Source organism: Bombus pascuorum, chromosome 9 (assembly GCF_905332965.1).
Source record: "Bombus pascuorum chromosome 9, iyBomPasc1.1, whole genome shotgun sequence".
Taxonomy (NCBI): Eukaryota; Metazoa; Arthropoda; class Insecta; order Hymenoptera; family Apidae; genus Bombus; species Bombus pascuorum.
Window position 1 is genome coordinate 14,046,292 of NC_083496.1, and position 18,461 is coordinate 14,064,752.

General features: G+C 34.4%; 1 protein-coding gene across 3 annotated transcripts in view; it reads left to right on the forward strand.

The window, feature by feature from the left end:
- LOC132910302 (protein eva-1) overlaps positions 1 to 18,461 on the forward strand; it is a 319,015-nt gene that overhangs the window by 107,758 nt on the left and 192,796 nt on the right. For all 3 annotated transcript variants that reach the window (XM_060965881.1, XM_060965884.1, XM_060965882.1), the window contains exon 2: positions 6,093 to 6,469. In XM_060965881.1, coding sequence (XP_060821864.1) covers positions 6,367 to 6,469 — 103 coding nt within the window. In that variant the 5' untranslated portion in view covers positions 6,093 to 6,366. The remainder of the gene's footprint in view (positions 1 to 6,092; positions 6,470 to 18,461) is intronic.

The following is an 18,461-nucleotide window of genomic DNA, read 5'->3' on the forward strand; positions in this document are numbered from 1 at the left end:
AAATTGATTTATCTAAATCGTTTTGTTGGTGTTGCGGGAAAGTTGCAGCAGGAACTAAAAGTTGAAATTAAACCTTTCCTGTCTGTGATGAAAGGAATTCTTTCGCGTAAAACCGATTAATTTTATTCGCGTGTGAACTCGCCGCTTTAAATCACACGAGCCAATGCACCTGATGCAATTTCCTCCGTGTTAGATTACCTAAAATTTATGAGAAGACTGGACAAATAAATGACCATTAAATACTATTGACATAATTCTAATAACTACGCGTTTAACAAGCAAAGCGTTCATATTAATATCATTATTTGTTTAAAACCTTCAATTTATATTTAGTCTGACCATCTATCGTTAATAATGATATACTATATATAATCTTGATTTTATATCGTGAATATAGATACGAATATTATATTATAATTTTTTATTGAGAAAGTTCGATAATATCGAAGACATAGGACTTTGTGTGCGAAAACTCAAAGATCGACATGACACGGTAATGCGAGTGGGGTCTCTGCTAATGCTGTCACGTCACGTCACGTCACGCCTTCCAGGTGGCCCGAACCGAGTGACCTGTCGATGACAGCTTTTCTATCGCTGACGCGCGACGCGATGCCTATAAGATCGAAATTAACCCCTGTAACGCGTCAATTCACCCCTTTGCCCAGAATTCATTCCGCTCGATTAACTTTGAACCTGCGATCCAAGAGGATTCGAAAGTAGGGCACGTCGATCTTCGCCTGTCTCTCGAAACAGTTAAGTTTCATTCGCTTTGGATATGTGGGAAAAATCTTATTATGTCGTTTCGACTTTAATTTCTCACACTTATTACATTATTAATAATTTCTCTTTGTTCATGACAAACTATTTTGTGTAGGAATGGAGATAGGCAAGAGGTTCTTAAAATTTGTTTACTCAAGGATCCATTAGCAGTGATTAAACTTTTGTCTTTTATGATAATCCTATAATTTATCTTTCTAAAACGAAGGATTTTACGTAATTTAATTTACGAAAGATTAACACGATTCTCTGGGACTATTCAGAATTTTAAATATGAAGGAAACGTATGTCTGAAACATTACTAATATATAAACATTATGTACAATATATAAACATTACTAATAATAACAAACATATTACTAATGAAAAATGTGAATATTGTGTTGAGAGAGCGCAGTTATGACATAAATTAGTATTTGTATATAGAAGAAAATACGGCATTATTTTTTGCTGTTTCACACGCAAATTTTTTATCTGCATGAGTAATAATAAAAATGAAAAATGTGCACCGACGAAAATGTTCACATCGTTGCAGGATAAAATGGAAAATAACATCAACTTTTAAATATCAATTCTTATTTCTGTTACTAACTAAAAGCTATCGTTATATTGCTTACTCTAACATAATTTGTTCAATTTCATAGAAATTCGATATTCTAACATATTTCAACTATTTTAGAGTAGAATTTAATAGATACACTTCATAAATAGATATATTGTACAACAGGTATATACTTAGTAGATTATAGATAATTTAATATATTAATAGTTATTTCTAAAAATAAAAGAGCAGCTAAACATAAGTAAAGAAATATACACATACTTAATGCTACATATAACGGAAAAAAATTTGCCTTTCTTATCGCTAAACGTAGGACAAACAGTTTCTGCACGGTCCACAAGTCAACATCGTTTAACTTGCCACTTGCTTCGTTGATGCTTCATCCTAGTACACCAGTATTCGCCAAATATTCGGGAAGAAAACGTCATATCGGATCGAAGATCAGGGAAGAAAGCAAGAAAGTTGTTTCCCTCGCCGGTGATTGAGACGGAGTGGTGAACAGCGTCAATATTTATACAATTTATATCAGGGGAGAATGCTACGTGGAAGATCTTTATTATTATTATTCAGGCATATGGAAAGCGGGCAGACCAATTCACTAACCGTAACGTTCTTTTTTGTTCTCTCTCTCTTTACCTAGATTATTGTCTAGCGAATGGAGACTGTGAGTCTATAAATCGAAAGAAACGTCGATGCACCCTCTGTGGTAAACTTTCCATGAATAGAATGCCGATCGAAAGCGTCGGTGTCACTCATTGGGATTGTCATAAGATTCTTCTCCATGAAAAATTTAAACATTTGAATTTTTAAAAATTTAAATAAGAATTTGAGAATGTATAAATTATATTATTCACCCATTTCTATTAGTTCTCTTATCTCAAGAGGATGATGCGAATAATAGTAAATTCTGAGGCAAGTTTGAGAACCAGTATTTATAACGCACTTTTCATTTTACGAAGTTGATCAAAGTGGCTACTGAACGGCTCATACATGACATGAAATCGATAATCATCAGTTGTAATAGCGTAAGATAAAGCTTTCAAAATTCCCTAATAACATTTCACATTAACAAATGTGAAATAAATGAACATAAATATGACCAAAACGTCATTCGCTCGAAACCACAACAGAATGTGCGCATTAAAAAGCTATCAAGCAAAAGTGGCACGTTCGAAAAAGCAACGTATCACCATTCGTAATTTAAATTAAATATAATACGAGAATCCTGGTTACGTCCGGTGTACATTTATCGGCAATATATGTGATGGAGAATAATGCACGTCGGGTCACCGTTTAATATGTTTAATGCACTCCGCCTGCTGGAATCCTGGTAACTTTTAATCTCATTAGGGGGAGCGCGTCTCCGCGAATACGTCATAGTAATGCCTCGAGGGACGAGTTCTCCAAGCAGTGAATTACTCGCGCTCTAAAAGCACGGGGTAGGGCTCACTTTCCCGCTCCAATGAAGAACAAGAAAGCCTCGTTCTCTATTTCGCCCTTTTTTTCCTGGTCCACCATAACTCGTGCGGCCGATTTTATAACGTTGAATCGTGGTCGAAATTAATGTCACGACGTTCTACCTGCAACCAGAATTTCTCCTACTTTTATGTCGGTTTTAAAACGCTTTGTTGTCCCTTCTATTTCTTTTTCTAAGTGTGAAATTGTACTTTATCTGAAAGAAAAATAACGAAGGTAGAAGATTAGTGTGAGTTACAGCTTCTTTCATAGAATCAGTTAATAAGAGCTCATTTCAGTTTAATGACACTTCGTTTATGTTTCTAGCGTGACAAGGGAACCGTACTTTGTTTTACGGGACTGATGCTGGAATTTCAGATGGTTTCTTTTTAGATTCATCATATTTGTGATAAAGTTTATGCATAATGATTATACGCGAATTTTAATAATACGCGCGGTGACATAGCAGACTTTTTTATTTTATGTATGAATACAAATTTGAGAAAATTATTGATTGAAAATATTGCGTATCAAATACATCATTTTAAGTAATAATGTTCATTTCGACACAATGTCCACTGCTTTGTCTGTCTTTCTAAATCACTTTGTCTAAATGAGCAGGAAGTAGAATGCAACAAGTGTGTCAGCTGCACTCCTTAAATAAAAGAACCGCAATGTGTGCGTCGATAGAAGCAAATGTGTTTTATCATATAAAAATAAAAAAATACAAATTATAAAAAGATACCGTAAAAATAATTTAACCTAAATTTTTAGTGACCACTTATGATCCAGTTGAGGATTAGGAATATTTTTCATTTCTTTTTTTAGATATTACGATATTGATAAGATTAAAAAGTGACAAACTTGCATGGTAACGCTTCGTTTATTAGTTCGAATTATTTGCAAAAATTCCAGAAATAAAAGGGAACGTGTCGTAGAAGATTTTAGAGGAAACCACTAGAGCGGTTTTCTTTTATCGACGTTTCTATTATTTCACTCGAAATCCCGGATATTCGTGGCGCTCGAGCAATGAAAATGGACGTGTGAAATTTTCGCGGAACATAATCAACGACACAAGCTGTATCTCGACGTGAAACCAACATCGGCTGTACCGACATCATTTTCAACTGTATCGACATCGTACACCGATGTCTTCTCAATCGGTCTAAGGAAAACACGCAATATAATCATTGCCAATAATAATTTAACTTTGATTTTCTTCTCTCCTTACTTCGATTTTATAAACATTAATTACTATACTTTGTAGTTTGAAAAGGTATCCCGAAGTTAAAATATCAGCAAATGGCTTCACAGTATTGATTCAATTAAAATTATTAATTAAATATTGAATAATTCATTTAAAAGCTTGAAATCCGATATTGAAAGTCGAAAATTGAAATTTAGGGATTTGAAACTTGAGTAATTGAAAATTGAAAATTTGATATACATTTGAAAGAAAACTTTACTTGGTTTTCACTTAATTTCTCTATTAAGAATTTCGTTATAAATAGAAATTACGATACTCCTCCCTATCTCTTCCCTGTAATTATAGAAAGATTACTAAAGCTTACATATTATCTACAATCCCAACGTACGCTAAAACACCGAGAAAGATCAATAATGTGCAAATTGAGGATTTCGGTAGAGCATCACTGAACGCATGACGAAAATTTACACAGAATCAAATTACGGATTCGAACAACGCATAGTCATCTCGTCTCGTAATCCTATTACCAAAGTTAGCCCATTAAACCTTTCGTTACTCCAAATATTCGGAAAAGCCGAAAAACAAGAACGCATTAAACGTGATTATCGTGGGTGCCGGATGCAAGCGTGCGAAACTAAAAGATTTTAACGCGATCGCGTTATTCTTCGTTACTCTCGAATGGTTTTCTTCCGTTTTCATTGTAATCATGGTCTGAAAAACGCGCGAAGTAAGGACAATGTGCATTTACGAGGTGTGGAAAATTTGATAAAATAGCTACGCATTATCGAGCAGCGTATTCCCATATCCATTTGTAACTCACTTCTTCGTTAATCTTCAGCATTAGCTTAATGTCAAATGATTCGTTAAGTAATGAAAATAAATGTTTCGTGCAAATTAAAGAAAAATGTATTAATATATTTCTCCTGTATTTCCACAGTGAATTCTTCTATATTATCGTACGGTATATATTTAGCAGGTTAATTTATCTCCATGGCATATATTTTTATAAAAATCAGAAAATACAGGAGGAAATATTCTCATGTACAAAATAAACATTTCAATATGTCTCATGCATACGTGGTAAATCAACGTTGAAACAACACGGAATTATATGTTTCGCAGTATTGGGATTGAAAAAAAAAAAAAAAAAAAAAAAAAAACGTTTCGAAGCTAGTCGAATATTTTTCATGTATTTAGAAGCTTTTGAATCTAAACCTTTCACGATATATTATTTTTTCATGCATTTCGATTCTATCTGCAGTATTTGTTGTGTACGTGCTCGAGCAGAGATACAAGTTAAATCTAAATTTCTTCGACGTGGAATAAAAATTTATTCTGAGACAAATCTGCGTATTGCTATTCATGGAAATCTTGTGAATTTTGATCCGTGAAAATCCTCTGCTGTGCTTAGTAATACGATTCATTTCATAGAAATTGTCTAAACCTATTGAAAACCGAATTTATTTATTTTGGAACAACTTACGTATATATATATATATATATATATATATATATATATATATATATATATATATCGATTGATAAGAGTACTCAATACTTCGAGTTCATAACAATTCGTAGAATTTCCAAAACTATCATTGATTCCATTGATTAATGGTAACAAACTTTACAGAATCCCTGATAAAAAGATCTATAATCTTATAAATAATGCACAATTTTCTATAGTTTTAAATTTAATTCAACCTATAGCTTATATTTAGCTTTAAATTTAATTTAAAGCTATAGCAACCGGTACTGTTGACATTTTATGTAAAGAAAATTGAAGATTTAGTCGAAAAACAATGCACAATTATAAAGAGTGTAAAAAACTGCAGTACTAATTGATTACGTTACTTATAGAATGACATAATACTTTTTATATTACTATATTATATAATATTGACATTTCAATATCTATGTATTCGATATTTAGATATCGAAACAGAAATATTAATATTTAAATAAAATCTAATATCAATATGTACTTAGAAGGTAACAATTCATAAATTTTCAAAAATCTTCACTCATAATTTAGATTTTTCTATTATCGTAAACCACGTCCCGTGACAAAAGTCATTCTTTCTTTTGCAGTGTGCGTTGTTCTGTGAATGAACTCCGGTTCAATCTTGCGACTCAGAAGGGTGCTACAGAATTCCCGAGGAAGAGAAGAGGGACGACGCGACGATTTGACGGGTGCAGAAAAGTAAAAGAAAAGAAAAGAAAACGAATGGAGAAAATATTAACCCGGCCAAGACGAAAGTCAGTGTCTTCTTGGCTGATTTGACATTTCCGTGTGCGCGCGCGCGTGTGTGCCTGCGAGGTCCGTGTTTTCATCGCTTCAAAACGGAAGCTCGGAAGAAGAGAAATGGGAATATTGGGAAAATTGCTTTCGTCGGTGTCCCTGGTGTCCATCTGGTGTCTGCTGATCGTCGAACCAGGCAAGGTTCAGAGGGAACAGGATCATCTGGGTAAATCACATTCTTATTGTATTTGTGCCTTTGGTTTCCAGGCTGACGTCACACGATTTCACTTTCGGTCCGCGGTAACTGTTAGTTGCTTTTTATCACGAGATGAAATTTTTTGGAAAATTGATAATGAAGTTTCTGCGTGATTAATTTTAAACGATGAAACGCGAAATTACTAATATTAAATGAATATTCGTGATTCGGAAAATGGAGATATTTATATGAATTCTTTAAAACGTTTTCCGTTTGTAAATTGTAAGCTTTGTTTCGACTCGGAAGCAAAATTTTTATGGTGTGTATTAATAACGGTGAGTTATATGACTTGCAACGGAAAGTTCATTATTTAATAAAATATACGCGAAGGAAGGAATAATTCATTATATAAAATTTCTAGGTGTTATAGTTTTACGTTGTTAACCTATAAACCATTCTAACGTCTAAATACTTTTTAATTGTTCTATAGAATGTGACAATTTTGTACAGTAGCTTTTTCATTGATAATTATATTCAGAAAATTATTTTTCTTCTTTGAGAAGTTTATTTTCATTGGTACATTTTATTATTTGCGCTACTGTTTTATTAATCTAATCTAACATTTTTGCAATGTATTAAGTCAGTGTAAATGTATCCATATTCAAATGTAAATGTAAATCCTGATTTATCGTTCCTGTATGTTTGGCAGATTTATCACTCTTCTGCTTGGCACTTCGTCCTTGAGGCAGATTTATCATTCCGAACAGAATTTATCAGCCTTTTTTCCGACAAGTCCGACTAGAATCACATCTTTCTATTTTTATATTATAATATTTATGGTAGTTCATTGTAAATATTTCATCATCACGAATATTAATATCGCGAACATGTCTACTGAAACAAACGCGTTTCATTAATGAACAACAGTAAAACGCGAATTAATGAAATAGTTGAACTGAATGCTCTTCATCGCATACACCGAAAATTTGGCGAAAAATGAAAAACGAACGAGATATCGAACAAAGTCTACATTTGCCATTTAAACGCGAGAATTTCGTCTCTCGTTGCGATTCATAGATGCGCTAACACAACTGGATAGCTGCTGCGCTGATTGAATCGTCACGTTGCACAATTATATCACTGAACAATTTATACGCGCGTATGTTCGCGTTGATATATTTTTCTTTCTACTTTTGTCGATCACTCGACGATTATAGTTACACTGCAAATTTGTATGCAAATTTATATTTCTATAGACAGAACTGAAGAAATCCTAGGTAAATAGAAATCTATTCATGTGCATCATATTATAATGAGTGTTAATTAATATTACGAAATAATATACTTTTAACGTGGTATATATTTTTGTATATTGTAGATACTTCGTACTTTACTACATCTTTAAATTTGCCATAATCTCATAAACATTGATAGTCTAATTATGTCCGTATAATTCGTCTTCTGGATTTTAAGGAAATGTGAAAATTTTTAATTTCGAAGAAATTTACAGATGTTGAATTTTTAATTAAAAAGAAATGCACTTAGTTAACTAATCATGCTATTAAGCCCGTGAAAAGATTGTTACGGAATCTCATTTCTCAACTACCCCTTTCGCTTGCTTCTTGATCTTTCCTTTCCCCGTAGCATTTAATATCACGAGGCTATGGGTACAGCTGTCCGCTGGAGCTTTGTTAGTGTTTCGTTGCGAAGATACCCCTCGCCTTTCGGCATTTCATTCTGCATCCTTTATTTCTGCCAGTTGCTATTCTTAAACCACCTTCCCTCGAATCGTTTATCTTGCGTTCGTTCGTCGTGGAGCCGCTTTTTACGATCGCACCTGTGTCCTTTAAGGAAATTCGATTGTCGTCCCTAATTCAACGAGAAAAAGAAAAATCGAGGAGACTTTATAAATTAAAGGAATAGAAAAAATTAACTTTCACATATAATGTAAAAAATATATTCTAGATTGAATTCTACTTTATATAAAACTTTTGATAAAAAAAAAAAAAGATTACTTGTATTATGTTTTTAACAGTATTTCAGTATTGTTGAGCATTAAAGAATTTACAAACGTGAATTGAAATTCTTTACGATTTTCCCATGTTATATGGCAAATTCTACGTTGTATATCGCACTCTAAAACAAACCATTTCATTTTGCTAGAGAACGTGTATAAGCGGGGGCGTGTTAAAAGTTTACGTGCAGAAGCACGGATGTTTCTACAAGAAATATTCTTGCAAAGTGCTGCCATAAAGAATGATTTATCACCAGGCACCCGAGAAGTGGCTGCTTTTTATTCGCTTATACAACGTCAGTTATTTCGAGAATTATAATACGGAAACGTTAACGTAAATATCGCCACATTTGTTCGCCTGGTTTAACCTCAACAATACTCGAGAAACGAAAAATGTGATTTTCCTTCGTTTTACATAAATAGGTAACGTGACTGTTTATTATTACCTCGTTTATTCACCAGGTGTTTTCTTTAATTAACGCTTCACCATGTAGTAACAGGAATAGAAGAATATTGGCCTGAATATAGTTGCTCTCAATCTAGAAATAAATCGATATTTCCTATTTATATAATGGTAGTGCAAAGAATTTATAGATTTAGAATTACTTCGAAAGTATTAAAATAGAAGTTAGTTGATCATATCGATACTCACTTTATATATCGCACGAGTTTAATGGCCTGATAGGTACGTTGAACTTACGAATCGTATGAAATTTGAAATGGACTTTCTTATTTTCGATTAATATAATTACACAGATGAAATCTTATCTTCCAAAGTTGTATTTTAACAAATATACTACAGTCATCAATAGTTCCAATGCAAGATAACCAAAGTATATGACAAGCAAGTATATCACAAGCAAGAACTTTCGTCAAATCGAGCTTGTCTCGAGCGAAAATTCCACAGCGATCACCAGTGAAAACAAAGGAATATATTCGGTGGCCCCATTGAAATCCAGCCTTGGAGCAGTTCGATCGGGCAAAAAGCACAAATTTCATTAAACGGCCCACATAAATCCACGATTACCCTCGTCCAATAAGTCCGCAACAGGGAATAGGAACACACATATCTTTGCCGGATCTCTGCATCGATTTCGACCAGCATTCGATACGATGGGAATCCAGGGGAGCGAATCCGCCATGAAGCATGGCTCAACATCTACGAAAAAAAAAGATAGAAACGTGCTTGGTTCGCGTCGAGGCCCTCTCGAAAAATGATTAACAATCGGACAGGGAACAGTCGATTCCAGGTTTACAGGCGATCCTCTATTTCCAGTCGGTGATCATCTCAAAAATCGCAGATCGTCGATTGCTTTGATCGGGCTCGATATCGCGGTGAGCCACGTTGATACGTTTGCTCATGCCACGCAAAACCTGTGATTGGTCTCGATGGAGTATTTTAAAAGTCAGGAATTTCTGTCATACAGACTGTGATTCATATCGTTCGTGTTTTATTTACAAGTTGCATGGGTCTTTATTTTATGAGAATCGTTGTTGTGGTTTAGGGGTTTGGTAGAGTTTAAGATTGAACGGTTTAGAAAAGGAGAAATGTTACAAAGAAGATTGTTGAATTGTTGTGGATAGTCGATCGATGGTCGAACGAATGAATGAATTAATATAATTTGATTATTTTCATTTATATTATTGATCGACAAGTGCATTGTTATATGCCTCAGAAAGATTTCATAATTTTGAAAAAGAAAATATAATATACTGACATTTACATATTTTTTAAAGAATACTTTTTAAGAAAAATGAACACGATGAAGTCAAAGCTTATTCACGATCTGTGATATTCATTGTAATGCAGATCTGATTAGCCGAATCGTAATAAATTAATCTTTTCTGGTAATCAATGATAAGTTATAGTACATGATAAGTAAGTTCATATACATAGTATGCGACGAAGATAACAAATGTAATACATCAGAATTGATGCACAATATGACACGTAGCAAATTCGACGAATTTCCAAATACTAATGTAAACATAGCTTGAAAGTTACTAATCAATAACAAAAGAAAGAAGAATTTCAAATTCTTTTAGAATTCTTGAAGAATTTAAAAGGAATTTTTATGTATAAGGATATTCAATTTCAATTAATTTTATTTAAAGGCAGAAGTGATGATCTCAAGAAAATCTTTTGCGTTATTTAAGCCGTTCAAGTTAAATGAAACACCTTATACATGTATAGAATCTTTTTGAATGTCAATTTTACAATATTTGACATACAATAACATTTTTATTCGAATACTATATTCACAATTATTGTTGAATGTTATTGTTAAATTGTTTTCCCGTTAAAGGGCCAAGTGGGAATCAGACATTCAGTAGACAAAATCCATAGCTAGCCTCTTATACAACCGATGAAAGCAGCAGAATCGATCGCGTATCTCAATAAAGAGGTTGCCTGAGTTTCTGCGTTCTATCCATGGCCCGATGAAAAGTGAAGCGGGAGCGGATAGATGCTTTTTGTCCTCGCTACCCTACTTGGTGCTCTTTACGCGTGTAACCATTCCGGGGTTGGTAGTTCCAGACTTCATTTCCGGAAACCGAAGCCACCAGGAACTACTTGCCCGTAGGATCTAATAACTTTTATCGGTTTTCATGGCGAGTAACGGCCGGTTAGGATCGAAGAGAATAGGCGCGGGAGATGGATGCGGGATAATAGAGACAGATGGACGCGCGGAGGGATGAGATTAGATCGGGGGGAGGAGCAGAAGATGCCGTGAAATAGGGTTGAAGGCAGTGGGAGAAAATGTAGATATTTTAAGATGAAATTTTAAGGGATGATGGAAGACCAATGGATGATTGCTACATCATAATGGAGGAAAATGGTAAATTATTGGCAAATTATTAATGATAAGTTATTGATCATTTGAGTGGAATGGGAGAATGGAGAAAGTAATGGATAAAATAAGTGGAGTTTACCTTATTTATACAATATTTATTTATTGAGTATTCATTAGAATTTTTTATAAGAATAATAGGAAATAAAATTATTTACTGAATATGAATTAGTACTTTTTTACGAGGATAAAATAAAGCCAAGGCTGGTGGACATAAAAATACTAATGCTTTAAAGAAATATTTTTCCTGTATCTATTATATTAAAAACAAACTATCGAAAGTACATTAAAATATGTATAGTAAAGTATAGTACTTCTAAAAAATTAATTCTATGATTCATCCAAAGTTACTTAACAAAACTTCCATAATTCTAAAACATTACTACGTGATTATAATAATCCAACTAATCCAATTTTAGTTCAATCTTTACGACTTCAAACACAACTGAAATGTCGTCCTAAAAATGCAGGAGTCAAACAGTGTAATACCGCGACAAAGTGTAACAAAGCAAAATTCCTCGAAGAAATAAATCGCCATTACCGGAAAACAAAAATGAAATCAGAAGCTACAACTAGGAATCATATCAGGCTGGAACAAGATTCATAACGAAGAATGACATTGAATGAAAAACTATTTCCAGCTATCGTGAGGACCGGTATCGTGGAAAAGAGTGAAAGAGAAGAGGAATGGAAGAAGTGGAAGAACGATGAAAAGCTTGAATTGGAAAGGAGGAAAGAAAACGTAGAAGTAACACGAACGGAATTCATATATATATAGTACACACACACACACACACACATACACAAAACGAAATTCATCACTATAAATACATATTCGACTATCTATAGAATGCATCTATTGACCGTGGTAGGGTGTACCGATAATCGAAGGCGAAAGCCGGACGATGACAAATGCCTTTATCATATATGGTGAGCTGTGGCCACCTGCTGACATTGCCACCGTAAATAATTCGCGGCTGCCGCTTCGAATCGCGCCTTGTCATGCAGATGTCGTTTCTATTGCATTTCGACTACGTCAAGGAAATTTCTCTACGCGATGGAACGGTTCGGTGGGCTGGAATCGTGCTACGATGGGATTAGTTGATAGATCCAGTGGTCACAGGTCGTTCTTCCTAATCGAACGCTGTCAGTTGGTTTACGAATGATTTAACGAATATTACATAGTTGCAAGGATATGGAATGTTTAAAAGTTAAGGGATGATGAATGGTTTGATGGCGCAACACTAGATCACAGAAGTATTTGAACACTTAATATTGAAAACTTATATGCTCATACCGCGTGTGTTATATAAAACTGCTTGACATTAGCACTGTAATCAGACACGATTGCCATGGCTACATTGGATAAGTTTGAAACTAACCTGGGAATGTAAATGAAATTATATTTCAATGTAAATAAAATTACAACACAACAATACATTTATTGTAACCATTATATTTAGAAGAAAATTAGTATATTACATTATTCTCTAACCATGCTACAGCGGGAACATTTTTACATTGATTTCACCGGAATTTCATAGAAAAATGGAATTTCACGTGGCTACAAGTAAATCTCTATTCCGAGCTAGTTGCGTCGTGCAAATTCCATTTCTGTCGCATTTTGCCTAAGAAACGGAAAATCGATGAAGAAAATCGTATCGCAAAATGGAATTTCGTCTCTATAGAACTTTAGTATGCAATCTTGTGTATCGAAGAACTATGGGTATATATCGCAATTTCCAAGCTCGAATGGCTTCGAATTTATGGCGAAACGACTACGCTTTATCCTTTATTCTTATTTTACTTCTTGCCCTTTATTCATTTTGTTGTTAGTCGTTTGCTGAAATACCAACTGAAGCAATTGCGTAAAATTTATTATTCCAGGGTACAATTACATCATTTTTCTTAATTTTAAACAAGGTATTTAATACGATTTAAGAAACTATAGAATACATTCGATTTCGATCTCACTGATGCTACAACGACACTTTAACGCTATATTATCAAATACAAAATGACCAAAAGTTTTAGCGCTATTATATTTATTATAACATTTATACACTAATCAATTAAATCCAAATATATGAAATTTGGCATCTTTTAGTAGTATTTTTATATGATTATAAAATTTGATGTTATAAAAGTAAAATGCCTGATAAAAAAAACGCTTCATTGACAAATGAAAATATGTGCAAATATTTTTTCTAGCCATTGTACATACCATGAAATCTAATTTTTGTATATTAACACCGGAAACGCCTAAAATAAGTATTCCACGAGATTGAATGGACAAGTAGACGGCAGACGACTTCGAGAATCGATAATCCCCAAAGACTTGGCAGGAAAGGAAAAGAAAACGCGGTCGAGGACGGAAGGGAGAAATGGGGACGGTTTCATCGCTAAACGTAATCTTCCGTAATTAATCGACGAGTGGCGGTTGAACCGGCACGGCGCGGCGGCTAAACGGGAAAGGTGTTAGGTGCTCGTGTCTGAGAGTGCCTAAATCCGCTTAATTACCTGCCTCTCATTTGATTCCCGGCTGCTCGCCGTGTTTCCTTTGTGCAATCCGCTCGAGGGGATCGAGAGGAGAAGCCATTTGGATCTAACAGCCGGTGAAGATATTCCTAAGACGTCGAGGTAATTATAAATGCGATGATTCGTCTCGCTCTTCAGATATTCTTGCTTTGCGGTAGAAAAACCGCGATTAATAGTTTTTCTTCGTGGCTCTTGCAACGTACAGAGGCAATAGGGATTTCGTCTTAACGATGTTAACGATAGTTCTTTGAGCCAGCCAGCGGTTAACCGGTTGTCCACGTTTTTGTAATTCCATAGCGTTCTTGTTTCTTCGAATGAATTTCTTCGAATTTAATGCAAAACAGAAGTGTGAAAACATAGATGTAAACAGTAATAGATCTCTATTTTATATGATATTTTGGTGGAAATTGTTTTAGCAAATTGTTTGAGATTTTGTAATTGCTTATACATTGTTAAAGGAAATTGTTGAAGAAGATAGAGATCTAGTTTGTTGAGTTTCAAGGTAGAAGAGTTAGATGTAATGGATGATTTTGGTTATACTGGGTGTGGGGTATTTAATTTATTGTTGCTTTTATAAGGAATGAAAGTGATGAATTTAAGTTTGGGATAATTGTATAATTTGTTACTAGTGTGTCACGTTGACTGATAGGGAACTTTGGATTTATTGTGAGTGATAGCAACTGTATATAAAGTATGGGACAATGGGAAATTATGTGCGGTAATCCAAGATCATGTTTAAAGCTTTTCTGATACGTTTCGTCTTGACAATAAAAACTGATTCTTTATTATTCCCACATCGTGCTCTCAATATTCTTGAAAGAAATCGAACGAAAATTTTATAATGTCCGCGAGTGAGAGAAAATTTTCAACTAATTCGTTGAAAACACACAAGTAAAGTTTAATAACGTAACAAGTGTTTGATATATTTTTTCAAAACTTTAAGATAAATTTCAACACATTTCATTTAAAGATAAATAAAGACAAAATGAATAGAAATTAATTTAGTTCATACTATAGTACATAACAAACCTCGTTTATTTTAAATTAAATTAACTTATAACAATGAAACTTTAAAGTTTTTTCAATTTTCCCAAAAAATTATTTTAATGAATATATCCAAGAGAATATTACTTCTTCAAATTAAAAAAGATTCCTGAATCTTTGTTTTCGCAACGTTGTAAATACAAGTTTCTTGGCGCAAGGATACAAAGAAATAGTAATTTGTAACATGATTCTATGGAGGGAAAAGGAAAAATGTACGATAATGCTAAGCAGAAAATAAACTGTACGGCGGGTAACGATATACATATAATATTGCGGCCGAAACTGACCATAATATTGTTATTCATGCGAGGAGCATGCCTCAGAGGCAGTATTCTCTTTGGGCGATTGTCAGTGTCCAGTTTCTGAAATTGCTTGTTTGCTACTTTCCCGCAGTTTAGCCTGTACTCATGGTTACGCAGCAACAGAAACATCAGAACTGTGTCAAGCGTTAATAACTTCGCCGAATTTCCTTCCCTTCAAACTTGTCCCGAACAGGTTCTCGGCTGATGCCGAAGTTTACACCCGCCAGATGGAAATATCGCTCTACATTTATGTAGCGCTTAGAAATCAGTCAACTCACAGCTGCACAGATACGGGCCGTATCTGAATCGAGCCACCTAATTTTCCAAGTGTATTCTTCTCGGTATGCTGAATGGGAAATATGTTGTATAAAATACAAATATAGGTCTGTGAGGGCTTTATGTTTCATTTGTAGGCTTCTCAATTTTCACGATAGCAAAAATAGGCAAAAGAGCAAAAGATAGACAAATTGTTTAAGTACAGTCTTCACTGGTTTTTGATAGGTATCATTGAATTGTTTTACTTGACAAAATTACAAACAGAAAGTTTGGTGATCCGAATTTCATTCATATTCGAATTTTTGTGTTAAATAATTTTTACCAATTTAAAAATTCATGTAATTTAGCTACTCAGATTAGTTGAGCATAATTTGACTATTCGAATATTACGTATATTCTCAACTCTTAATCCATCTAAGCCAAGCAAATATTTGTAATAATTAAGTACTAGTAATTCCTGTCAAAAGTCTAAAATATCTCACATTCTCACTCAACTTTAAAGAATATCAAAAAATAGAAGATCATTCTAACAAAAATGAATTTCCACATTTTTATACCGCAACTGTACTCGCAGTTCGAATATTGAATCTCTTTAATCCAATCCCTTTTGACACAGAATGAATCGATGAAAGACAAATAAAAAAGGATGGTCATTCAAAAATCAAGTGAAACAATTGAGAAGTGCCTCTCATGCGGTTAAGAGTGAAAGACTCCATCACGCGGAGTGGTCCGCAGCCGCATGTCGGTCGAAAGCGAGACGCGAGAAGAAAAAGCTTAAAGGGAGAAGAAAAAACGGTGGAATTACCCAGAACTGCGGCTCAGGCGAGACAAAGGGGTCTACACTCAGGCAAATGAGGGAAGAACAAGGCCGTAGCGTAATTCGTCGTTTCTCGATGCTTGTTTCTCTTTGCGCTGGAAAATGGAAAGCATCGGGACTCAGGGCCGGGGAACAATTGAAATTTCAGCCACAACGACTGAAGAGAGGGATACGGGGGAGAACAAGTCGGTTGTCCGAGTGACACAGCTCGAAACTGGTACAATGGGGTTAGAAACGGGAGTCGAAGGCAGCCTGTCTTCTGGTGTGAGCAAAAAAAGCAGCAGCATGTTGGAGAAAACAGCACAGCTGCACTTGAAAGCAATTCCGTAGAAATGCTTTTATCGTGTCATTGTCCTAGGGAATTTTGGCTTTCGAGAACTACGTACGTGTGCATGAGTGTTAAGGATGTGGAAAATGATTGGTTTTAGCAGTATATTTGTTGGAGTAGATGAAATAGTCAGTTGCAATTTTTCATAGAAATTTTATAGATATATAACAAATACAAAAGGTATTGACATTACTATCGTATTTATTGTAACATTTACATTTTAATCGAATAGGTCCAAGGATATTAAATTTCGTATTATTTAGTAAAACGTACTTTTACTCTTTTACATCCAAAACTCCGTGCATATATGTGTATTCTGTGGACCATTCAAGCTCATATTCCATTTGAAAGATCTTTGCATTTCAAGTAGTCCTTCAATGGCTTCAACATTTCCTGATGCATTCGTCCTTTATACCTATTTTTCCACACCTTTCGCTCGAGAACCTCGTTCGCGTACGATATTTATCATAAAATACAAACAGTATATTCAAGCCATCGAGAAGCTGATGAAACTCGTAGAAACGATTTCCTCAAAATCGTCCTCCTTTCTGACGCGAGATTCTTCGTCGGAACGAAACAAAGCAATTCGTCGTAAAACACACGATTGTAAACCAGAAAAAGCAAAGGAAATGTACAGGGTTACGAAGGAATCCTATCTAACACAACGGATAGCCCGTATGATTCGAAGATCGTAAAACGCGTAGGTAACGACTCACCCATAAAATAGTTCTCCGCGCGATAAACTGTTACAACGATGTTCATGACAAGGTGTGTAGCATAGTTTCCAAGGTAACATTGAAGTCGCCTTCGAAAAACAGTAACCCGGTCATATCGGGCCGTAACCACGAAGAATAAATTGTTAGAACTGCGAGAATTTGAAAACCGTGTCGCGTTTTCGATGGTTCCTAGCGTCGATAAAAGAGAATGCAGTAGGCAGTGTATGAAGTGTACAGAGATGTGTACTTCGTTTATGTTTTACGTGGTTTCTTGGAAATTAGATTTATGTTAGGTGTTCGCGTAACGTTGTTAAAGCTGCACGTCCGTTATATTTGTAAATTTTGTTTTGCGTTGTCAGAATACTTGTGTCCGTGCAACTTTCCAATCCTGAGTTGGGTTTTCTACGAAATTTGTTAAGGTTTGGCATGATGTAAGAACATTCGTTTGCTGAGGAAATTTTCAAAACGATATAAGGAAGTCAAGTATAATCTGTTAACTGCAGAATTTAGTTTCAAAAATCTCTTACGGAGTGCGTAATTAAAATCAAGCAACGAAGAGTATACACGTTGAACGCAGGGCGGCAAATGTTCATATTATAAATTTTATGAAAAAATAAAGAACTTTTTTCGTAAAGGAGAAAGGATTACATTTTTATTCAATAAAAATTAACGATTTATTGTTAAAAAATGTATTGTTATTAAAAACTTAAAAATTGCTAAAACATAATTAGTAAGTAAAGTATAAAGTAGTAAGTAAAGTACACAAAATAATTCGAGGAATAGCCGGTATACGCAGTAAAATACACAAAATAATTCGGGGAATAGCCGTTGTACGCAGTAAAGTACACAAAATAATTCGCGGAATAGCCGATATATGCAGTAAAGTACACAAATGGGGATGCATTGAGGAAAATAATCAACCCAGTTTATAAAAAGTAATACGTTATACGGAGCATAACTAATATACCAAGGAGAATAATCAAATAATCAAAATTTTGTTTATAAAATACGTAACAGGTTTACTGAAAGTATAAAGGAAATGTCATTTTAGTGAAATTTTGAGTTTCTATAGTAAATGGCAATTTCTTATGTCACACGACGAGTATACACGTCAACCGCACCTAAATAAAGTTTTGGA